At 34.7% G+C, this 11356-nt stretch overlaps 2 protein-coding genes across 3 annotated transcripts in view; both read left to right on the top strand.

Annotated features, from left to right (window-relative positions):
* Positions 1-4847: 4847 nt before the first annotated feature.
* Positions 4848-6205, top strand: LOC141485134 (uncharacterized). 2 transcript variants are annotated; one of them, XM_074181212.1, is made up of 3 exons: positions 4848-5201; positions 5261-5482; positions 5540-6205. In XM_074181212.1, exons 2-3 carry the CDS (start codon positions 5303-5305, stop codon positions 6185-6187), a joined length of 828 nt encoding a protein of 275 aa, XP_074037313.1. In that variant the 5' UTR covers positions 4848-5201; positions 5261-5302; the 3' UTR covers positions 6188-6205. The 2 variants fall into 2 exon arrangements, with proteins under 2 accessions (XP_074037313.1, XP_074037312.1); XM_074181211.1 differs by having other exon boundaries at positions 4848-5482.
* A 4847-nt stretch (positions 6206-11052) lies between these two features.
* dnr1 (E3 ubiquitin-protein ligase defense repressor 1) overlaps positions 11053-11356 on the top strand; it is a 29055-nt gene continuing 28751 nt past the window's right edge. The window contains exon 1 of the mRNA XM_023156802.2: positions 11053-11352. Coding sequence (XP_023012570.2) covers positions 11266-11352 — 87 coding nt within the window. The 5' untranslated portion in view covers positions 11053-11265. The remainder of the gene's footprint in view (positions 11353-11356) is intronic.

Consider the following 11356-nt stretch of genomic DNA (forward strand, 5'->3'; position numbering starts at 1 on the left):
CTTCAAAGATACATCAAAAGTATAACTTAATATATTATTCCTTGGGATTGTGGAGCCAAATATTTTTGACTGGAAATTCAGAAAATTCAATGGATTCTCTTGTATTTCAAGAAGTTATTAGTTGCTAATTACTATAATGAAACATGGCAAGTAGTTATATCACTGCATATCGTTAAGAGCATGGATGGTGCAGTAGGTTTTCCGTGCTTGCCTTCATCTGAAATAACCCTGGAGCACCATACTAGTAATCCACATCTCACGCAGACCCTGCCAACAGGCAGTCTCAAAGGAATATCTGATAGGGAAAATGAGTATCAAGATTTTTTTTATCTATATTGTTGTATTGTGTAGGTTTATTCTGTCCATTTTTTGGCTATTTTCATGAAATTGAAAAAAGTATCCTTTACTCATTCTTCTATTTTTTAGTAATCTTTTTCTTAATTTTATGTATGCGAACAGTACAAGTATCTATGTACATAAAATTAATAGACCTAATCCATTTCCATTACTGATTCAATCAATCAATCAATATACGTTTTATTGTCGGAAGATTAGTATCTTATTGACAGTCTTGTAAAAAATTAAATGAATGTCATGAAATATAAAAAATACAAAATACAATACATGACATAAAATTTATTCTATGCCACATATTTAACATGTTAATTTTTTTATATCCTCAGGAACGTTCCACATTTTCATTAAATGTTTCATAAAAGAAAATTTCATCCATTCCAAAAAAAAATTCTCTCTTCAGACTCACCCGATTTTACTTACAGCAATTCATTAAAGAAGATCCATAACTTTTATAAACATCTTTGAATCCAGATGTTTGTACAGGTTCCTACCAGGTACTGTTATAATTAGCAATTCTAGAGGAAATAATTTACATTTCCTTTTTAACTGGAGTGCATATTCCCATCAACACTCACAATAAATCTAACAGATAGGTACTGTTAATACCTCCTGATGAAGAGTTTCCTGGGACAGAAATTGAGGAAGATGTTTTTGGAACAACCCAAAAAACAGCATACATGAAGTAACTGGTATTTTTAGATGTCTTGTGAAAAATGTTGAACTTTAAGGGCACTAAAATAGACACTCTCAGCAGAAACATTCGCGTTAAATAAAGGCCTCAGATCAAAATTCAAACCAAATATAGGCAAATCAGCAACTCTTATGAAACATCGTTGGTCTATATAGAGCAGACTGGTACCAATCGACCTTATTTCTAAGTAAAAGTAATAAAAGTAACAGTTTCTCTGGTCAACTTACTATCATTCATGAGGTATTTTTAACACACAGTAGTACAAACGAACAATTCTTTAAACTTGTGCTGAAAACATCAGATGGTCTTATCTACTCCAGTTCGTCCTCACTAGAATCTACATAACACAAATAACACGAAAAGGTCTTATTTATACGAACGATAACATATTTAGAAAAACCACTTTCACTTAAAAACAACTGACCGAAAATAACAAAAGGGCATATTTCAAAAAAACACGTCCCAAGTTTCATATGATTTTGGCATGATAATCAGCCATTTTAGAAAAAAAATTGTCCAACAACGCACCGCACAGTGCACGGTTACAGCAACACAGCACCACTTCTGCCAACTACTAAACCAACCAACGGGTATTAAAATGAAAAAACGATATGACACATCCCAGGCTGACCAAAACATACATAACAGAAAAAATTTATAAATGCATATCTGTCAGATATGTTGAATGGTTATGTTCATCTTATATTTCAGAAACTCCGTTTCATAATGTCCGAGTATGGTCGTCATGAGTAAAAAGCACCATAATATAACTATATTCATTGTTAAAATCTGTTTTACCGTTAACCAACTGTGCCCCCCTACGAACGACAACCCTCAAAAGTTGTTTGAGTTAAAGATTAACGAGGTCTTACCTCTCAACTTGCGACTTCTAAATTTGAAGGAAATTGTTCAGTAAGCCAGTGTAAGAGGTATGTCCCGAAAAATATATAGCTATTAAGAAGATCCAAAAATGTAAACGTAAATCGAAAGGTGAATCGATTAGCAAATTCATATGTATAACTAATGAATACTTCAGCTGATAATTATACTCGTACATAGAATATTGCATTTTTTCCATGAGTTTTGCATTGACACTGGCCCTTGCAACAATTGATTTTGAAATTGTCTGTGATTTATTAGAGAATCGCTAGATGGAGTTACGGGCGTAGTTAAAACATTAGGTATGTTTCGGTCACACTAAGCTCATTCCAGACCTATCATTTCCGACAAAAGTTATTGGCTTTCTCTGCTCAATTAAAATACTTCGATCAGAGAAAGCTATTAACTAATTACGGGAATAACTCAGTTTGGCTGCCAGCAAAACACAACTATGATCTATAAGGCGATGCATGGTTGAAATTTGAATCTTCATCTCCAATAAATGATTCCAGTAAGTGTTGCCAATATATTTTTTTGGTTGAAACACCCTTTTCGAGTTTATTTTTTGAGAATAACTCCTTCACGAAACGATTTCTTTTTCAGTGTTTTGAGACGGTAGTAGTCAATTGAATGGCATTTTTATGGAAACGTTAATAATTGGATTTTTTGGAGTGGTGAGTATCAAACATCTTTATAAGAATGATGAATTTTATTTATTTTATCATCCGAATGTTGTTAATTTACTTGCAGTGTCAAAATTATTGAATATTGTCTGATGAGAATTGCAAAAGTAATTCGAGGCATATGAGACAGGCACAATTTGATTACAATATCTTTTCCCAAATCGAAAACAAGTATGGATAAATGTATTGAATTGATTGAACTTTGCTGCAATGGAAGTGTAGTCATTGACATATAGACAAAATCAATAGAAACACCTACTTCCCGAGTAAATAATGGAAAACCATTCTTTTTCTAGTATCAACAATCGATACATGGTTACCATTCTAAGCCATATTATTGAAGTTTTCATTATCAAATCTTATATAATTATGAATACTAATTGCTGCCATCTCGAAATACTTGATTTCGAAAATGAAATATTTTCGTACTGGGATTTTCTCCAAAAACAGTCAAGAAAAACTATATTGGCAACACTATTATCTATTGAAAATTGAATAGTAAGTATGCAACCTTCCTTACTGAGCCGTGTAACAATGATTGAATTATGTTAAGGAGAGCCCACTCAGTTTTATATGGAATTATATACATGTTATATTACATTAAATGTATAAACAAATAACATTCATTAGTTTTGCAGTAATTACTTTCGCTCACCAGTAATTACGAAGTGTTCAACTACCGTTGATGACTGAAATACAAAAAAAAGTTTTGAAATGAAGTTATAGCGTTGTCAAAGACGTATATTCTGAAATTATGTCCTATAACAAAAATATTGTTTTTTCAAATGCCGACTCCAGTTGTTCTAGGGATATATGAATTCTTCTTTGAAATTTTGCATATAGATAGTGAACTATTTTACTTTCATGATAATCCGCGTTATTTATGATTTACTGAAATAATTAAATAAAACAGTTTATTCACTTTAATATAACGGATTAATACTCTTTTATAAACACCTAGGGCAGGGTAGGCGAACCTTTATGCATCAACGTGCCATTTTTTCAAAAGAATGTTTAATGAGGTCATAGACGTGCCATCACATAATTTTGACTTTCTGATTATTTGGAAAATAATAATAATAAATACTATCAAAACTCTTTATTTAAAAAAAGGAAATTTTGCAATGTTTTTATTAGTCTCCGGATACTCCGTAGCATAGGATCACTCGCGTTTGATCGTCATAAAATACTTATTTAACACGTTTTTTCTTAGTTCATAATGAATTTCGTGATCGGTGACACGGTGACGTGCCCAAAATATTGTGTCGCGTGCCATTGATGGCACGCGTGCCATTGGTTCGCCATCCATGACCTAGGGTAAAGGAATTACTTCTTATACAGTCTTCTTTATGACGGAAACAACTTCGCGATATTTGAAACGCTAAATCCTATTTTTCAATGGAACACGTAGGCACAGAAGAGTTCAAACGTTTCCCTTCAAAACACAGCGCCTAGTATCACTGATGAGATCTTGACGGACCGAAACAGCGCTATCTGAAATTGGATGTTCGTGGTTCAAGTTCTCTTTGTCGCCTTTTAATTTTTATATTTCATCAATCATTATGGAATAAGAAATTGACATTAAACATTTTTCAATATTGAAGTAATTAACTTATCAACCGAAAATGTTCCTAGTAAGCAGTAATTACGATATTTCAACTTCAAATATTTTTTTTAAATCTCCGTGGAATTTATGACAAGACACATTCATCTATTAATAATTTCAAGATCTTCGTTGATCGAAGGCCTCCATACTTATCAATGATCTAATGATTTTGTTTTCACTATACCTTAGTGACTTTTATGCAACTCTTGAAAAAATCAATTCCTAATTTTTTTTATACAATCACTCTATATCTCCACATGAGGCAACCATCCTCCACCGTTAGTTCATTTTTCCATCAGATAAAAGGTTGATGGAAAACCATATTCTAAAAAATCGATTGATTTGTACCTGACAAAAATGACATTTTCCCAGTATACTTGTTTTGGATAATTTATTAAATTGAAAATCAGTGCATAACGTAAGCAGGAATCCTCCAATTATGTACCAGTTGGTTGTGACACAGGGTGACACACCAAGAAACTAAGAGAAGAAATAGTTATTTATGTATCAAGGGAATTAGGAGGGCCTTAATTACCAATGGCAAAGTTTGCGTCCCGAGGGCCTCTGGCCCGAGGGACAGCAATTGCCTGAGGTCATTAAGGCTCATTAATTCCCGTGGTACATAGATAATTTTATTTCTGACCGATTTCAATAAAATTTTGTTCATTTTTGAAACGGAAAAATGTACCAATTCATTACCTTCCCGGTATATTTGAATCAGGTACCGTTGATTATACTAGAGTTTTCTTGTTGCTAGGTTGTTGCTATGTTACTTGTTTATAAACAGAACTTTGTTATCAAGCTGTGTTTGCGGTGAAAACGTGTTTTCTACCCCAAATATAATGGAGGATATTTTGAAAAAAGCTGAACAAGCAAGAGAATCATTAATTCCATCGAAAAGTGAAGCCGTATACCAAAAAGAATACAAGATATATCTGGACTGGCTGACACGGAAACTGTATTTCTGGCATATTTTCAAGAATTGGTAAGGAATTTTCTATGTTTTTCGGTAGATTTGGTAGTAATTGTGTTTATTCGTTTCAGTCAGAAACGTATAGTCCGAATTCTTTATGGACTAAATGGTCAATGCTAAAATCGATGGTGACTATACATGAGAAACGAGATATCACCAAGTTCAATGAACTACAGTCTTTTTTGAAACGGAAGAGTAAGAGTTATAAGCCGAAAAAGTCTGCTGTTTTATCTCCTAAAGATGTTATCAGATTCCTAAAGGACGCTCCTAATGATATTCATTTATTGCATAAGGTAATTTTTTTCTTATTTTCCTTTTTGTGTGTATTTATTTCCTTTTTTTTGTTATAGGTTGTTTTGATTATGGGTTATTTTGGAGGATGCAGAAGTCAGGAACTTTTGAATATGAAGATATCGGATATAGAGGACCGGGATTCCGTTATGGTAGTGAACGTACCGGAAAGTAAAACTGGTGTATCGAAGAAATTTACAGTTGTGGATGAAAAAGAGTTCTCCGCTTTGCCTTTATTAAGACTTTATATGTCTTTGCGTCCTAAAGGTATTGAACGATTTTTTTTGAGCTTCCGACAAAATAAATGTACATCTCAGCCAATTGGAAAAAACATGTTTGGGAAAATCCCCAGCAAAATCGCAATGTATTTAGGATTGCCAAACTCATCTTCCTATACGGGACATTGCCTTCGTCGCACTTCTGCTTCTGCTCTAGCCAATGCAGGAGCAACTATGACTAACTTAAAAAGACACGGAGGTTGGAAAAGTTCCACGGTGGCGGAGGGGTATTTGGAGGATAGCATCGAATTGAGAAATAAAACGGCGCGTATGTTGTCTACTTTGTCAACAGAAGAGGCAGGTACCTCGACTGTAGTGAACAGAAGCTCCAGCCATACAAAAGAAGAAATTGTTTCCAGTGGCGGAAGTAATTTTCAGGGAACATTTCAAAATTGTACATTTATTATTTGTAATGACGTGAATAAATAAAATATGGTTCAGTTTTCATTTCTATTTATTTTTACTTGTGAAAGGTAGAGGGAATTATAAAATCTATAATGTCCCAAGGGAGTTATGACCCTCTTTATTGATAGCGTAACTATGACGATATAAGCTTATAATATCCCGGTCAGAAATAAAAGAATTTTATTCACAAGTCTTTCATGAATGTTTTGTCAAGTTATGGTTTATTCAAATAATTATCCAGATGTGATATGATATGAACTTCGGACTCTGACGTATCGTCAACTGTCACACCTTTTCTTTATTTCTTATTGATAGTATCAATAATTGTGTTAAATTGATGGTATCAATAAGTGTGTTCCAAGTGCGATATTTTCTCCTCCGTATTGTTAAACGCTGATAATAAAGCTGAATGTTCCTAAGGTAACCACAAGTGAAGATATAGCTTGGGGAAATTATCCGAATTGAAGGCAAATGAAGTTCAATTTGTAGGCTATTTCCGAATTTGATTATTTCGAAGAAAAAATTGTTCCAAGAATGTTTTCACCTTGTTTAAAATATCTTGAGGACCCCAACCGTTCCCTAATGTTTTCTATTCGTCTAGCATTATGGTAAAAAATGAAAAAAGCAAGCAACGGTATCTAATACATAAAAGGAAATAATGGGAGTGGGGTAAAGGTGAAAAATTTATCATACATTATCATTTGATTAGGATTTTTTTTTGTAAACATTTTTTTATTTACCAAACAAAACTTCCGTTTTAGGACGAAGATGAAGTAGTTATCTGAATAAGCAACTAGTTTTGAGTTTTCGATTATCAGTTTTTCATTAACAAAATTCAATTTTGATATGAAATTGCAATATTTTTTCGTATATCCTATAGATATCCATATATCTTTCAATTTTTTTAAGGACAATTACCACAGGAAGATTCTTAAGATTCTCTAAGAGCGGTGCCTGTGCGAAAGTAGCGGAGATTAAATCCGTTTGGAAAAAATGTTCTCAGGAAGTGTATTCCACATAAACGCAGTTCTCCAAATGAAAGAGTTCTTGAGCAGTGAAGTTCGATGTGTACCGAGTTGAACCTCAAAATGATGAGCAGCCACAGTCCGTCGCGTATTTCTGACATGCACCGCTCTTGGTGGAATAAAATGTACCAAGTCACTTGAACACTTTCCGTGAAAGTATCTATGGAAGAGAGATAAATCCCCAACCTTTCTTCGATGTTCCAGATTATCAAGGTTGCAAGTGATGTTCGCGTCTCTAATCAGGTGGATGACTTTTTCCTGGACGGAATCCAGTAGCTTCAGGGTATGCTTAAGGGCAGAGCTCCATACATGGGAACAATACTCCAAAGAAGGTCTGATCTGAGCTTTATAAAGCATCAAAAGTTCCTGAGGTGTGTACAGTTTTCTGGTTGGGAACAGTGTTCCAAGCTTTTGAGAAGCAGCCTTTGCAATTCCAGCGACATGATTGTTCCAAGACATATTGGTGTCCATGTTAACACCCGACAAACTTATCGAAGCAGAAAGCGGAATTGTCTGTCATGATATTATTATATCCGGTTCGTAGACATTCATCTTTTTCGAGAAAACCGATGCCAGGGTTTTTGTGGTATTGAATTGAACCTGGTTAGTTTCACCCCAATTCGAACTCACTTCCAGATCCTCATTAAGATATGTAACCTCCTGCTGCCGGTGAAGATGTGCATCCGCAGCCGATGACCTGGAATTCAAATGGAATGACGAGACAGGTGTGCTGTCGTCAGCAAAGCAATATATCATATTCTTCGTTTTTTTCAATGAGTCGTTGATATACAATAAAAAGAGGGTTGGAGAGAATATGGATACCTGAGGAACACCAGCGTTGATGGTAAAGGTATTCGAGAGATATCCATCGATGGCCACTTGCAGGAAACCCACTTTCAGGAAGCTAGAGAGCCGTACACAAAAATGATCCGACAAGCCATAGCATCGAAGTTTGGCCAGCAAACCCTCGTGCCACACACGGTCAAAAGCCTTAGAAATATAAAGCGCCATAGCTCTTGATTTTCCATGTTTCCCGATTGCGTTATTCCAAATATGGGTGACATACGATAGAAGGTCGCCTGTTTCCGAAAGCCATATTGATGATGGGTCCAAATGTTGAAGCCTTCCAAATATTCTAGGATATGGTGGTTTGTGGTTTTCTTCATGATTTTTGATATCACTGATGATAGCAAAGAGACTGGTCTATAGTTGTTTGGAAGATTTTTCTTGTCCTTTTTGGGAATAAGTTGTACGCGAACAATCTTCCAACAAGAAGAAAAAACCCCTTCCTTGTAACACAGGTTGAAAAGTCTGCAAAATACTGGTATAAGTTCATCTGCGCACTTTTTAAGTACGATGACGGGCACTTCATCAGGAAGACGCCTTGTTGATATTGAGCTGTTTCGAAATTTGCCCGACTAGACGTGGTCTAAAAGTAATTTCCGGCATTGTGTTACTATTGTGGGAATATTAGGTGGTGCATTTCCCAGTAAATTGACTGTGAAGCGGGACGCAAATTGTTCAGCTAGTTGATTTCCTTTTTCTATAGTTCTTGTTGCAATTGAACCATCCGCTTGTGTTACTGATGGAATTGTGGAATTTGTAAAGTTTTAACAGCTTTAGCTACTGACCAGAAGGACCTAGACCTGTTGGGATTGGCAAGCAGTTTATGCCTGATTCTCTGATTGTGAAGTTAATTGCTTTAATTTATTTTAATTTGGACCTGTTGCGAGCATCAACCAAACTAGTTCCGTTTTTGGCACTGGGATTTTTGCGCCACTGCCGGTAGGCGAGATTTTTGGAGGCGACGGCTTGCTCGCAACTTTGCCGTTAGAAGTTCGTTTAATTGAAAAATGAATATATGCACCATGGACAGAATAACTTCGATGGATATACTCATCCTTTACTGATATCTATACGATATTCCTGATATCCCGGACTTGAAATGGACACAAAATAGATATTCTGTGTTAACTGAGTCTTTATTCCAACGCCGTCTGAACTATAAGGAATTATTTCTCTTGGAAAAGATGAAGATAATTCAATTACATGACTGTCTGTCGAAGGTTTTCAACGAAATAATAATGGAAATTGAGGCTCACCACCATTAAACACAAGAATTTACAAAATTGGCACAGTTATCCATTGATCAATTTCGAAGGTTTTGGACTGTTTGCGAAGCGCTTGTTTGAAGAAACAAAATGTTATTGTAATTTCTGTTTCAAACAAATTTCTCAGAATTCGAAATTGTCCATGTTAATGAAACCTGATACGCCTCTGGTTTATCCAGTATCAAGTTAACAGTGAAACAGTGTACTGTATTCAAAACACGTCTGTATTTGCGGATTCAACAAACAAGATATACACTTTTTAGATACACCAATAAAAAGTTCATGAGATTTATGCAGGTAGTATGGTATTTCTGTAAACGAATTATGACAAACAGAGCGTTTACAATATTTTTCGCTAAGAGAAAAAGGGAAAGAGTCCTGGAAGTGACAAACAACTCATAAAAATAATTTTTATCTCTTGAAGACTATCACTTGGTGATCGAAACACGTGTCGAGGTGTTAAAATAACCGTTTGGCGTTGCAAAAAATCTCCAGTAATATTGAATATTATTGGAGTTTTTTTCCAACACCAAACCGTTATTTTAACGACACCTCGACACGTGTTTCGATCACCACGTGATCATCTTCAAGAAGAAGATCAGTTTGATCTTCCTCTTAAAGATGATCACTTGGTCATCGAAACACGTGTCGAGTTGTTAAAAGAACGGTTTGGTGTTGGGAAAAAAGTACATTCTGTTTTACTAAAAAGGAAGTTAGCTATTCTATAATTCCAAAATAGTAGGAATTAAATTCTGAGAAAAGACTGACATTTTTTGCCTTAATCTGTCTCTTGCAGTGGCGTACGGAAATTATACTAACTGATGAAAAAAATGATGGTAAAATATATAGAATCACAACCGTGACAACAATGTTTTCGTTTCAATGCAATAATATTTCTGAGAATTTAGTGCCTACTATTATGGAATTGAACTAATGAACTGCTGCTGTTCATTTTGTATATAAATGATTTTTCTGAAATCTTCACTTCCTACTTTATATGGCTATCGAATTATATAATCACTTACACTGACGAGAATGCAAAAAATACACTTTTGAAAACCCAGTTTTCAACATTTTGTGTAACATGGAACAATATCTAATATAAAAAAAATATGAAAATTCCATGACAACTTTACTTGGGATACTAGTATTAGTTACCAAAGTTTTCATAATTTTCCAACTACAGACATAATTGATTTATGAGATATTACATATATCATACTTCATACTTCAAAAGTGTGTGTTATAATTCAAATGTTTTTGCGGCTTCTCATGTTTAACCTCATCGTTATCGTAAGTACCACTCTTATCTATTTATATGTGTTTTTACAAATTTTCATTTTTATACTTGTAGAGTTCCTGAATAAGAGCTAATTGAATCTCCAAAGCTTCAACAGAAAAAAAAATTCTCATTTTGTCTTCGACTGCAAAAGCTGCTTCAAAATTACTACCTGTATATGTATATTTCTTGTTGTAACCATTTGGTTCATATCAAATATATATTCAAGTACCTATATGGTGACAACTAGTTAAATACAAATTTATTTTGAATGACAAAATTCCCACATTTCTCAAACAGATGATACACCTATGTTTACAGCTGTTCAACGTAGGTTTCTTACTCAAGCAAAGACCTACCGCCCAAGCACCTCTATTTGCCATCGTTCATTAAACTACAGTAACGTATGTCTTTACCTCCTGAGACTGCGCACTGTGCTCGTTTTAAAGGACGGCTATACTGAAACGAGTGCTTTTATTGGATTTATTTACCTTAGAACTGTTGCTGCTCGCACTGCTCGCAGTTACTCGAGTTTTTGTTAACATAAAATGTGTAAAAGTTCTCCACAAAGAAATACGCGCCGTAAAACGCACAGGACAATAAGACTTTATAAGAAAAGCGAACAGTTTTTCTAGTTTCTGTTATCGTTCGTTAGTTTGCAACCTTGCCTTGCAAAAATCATTAAAAATGTGGTGCCTGATCAGCCAGCCAAATTCGGTTGTTTTTGAGGTCCGGGTCGATCCCAAATCCATTGGGCAAGAATGCCTGGAGAAGGTAA

This window comes from Leptinotarsa decemlineata, unplaced genomic scaffold (assembly GCF_025532065.1).
Source record: "Leptinotarsa decemlineata unplaced genomic scaffold, Ldec_3_MD MMD2_tig00026307_RagTag_RagTag, whole genome shotgun sequence".
Classification (NCBI taxonomy): Eukaryota; Metazoa; Arthropoda; class Insecta; order Coleoptera; family Chrysomelidae; genus Leptinotarsa; species Leptinotarsa decemlineata.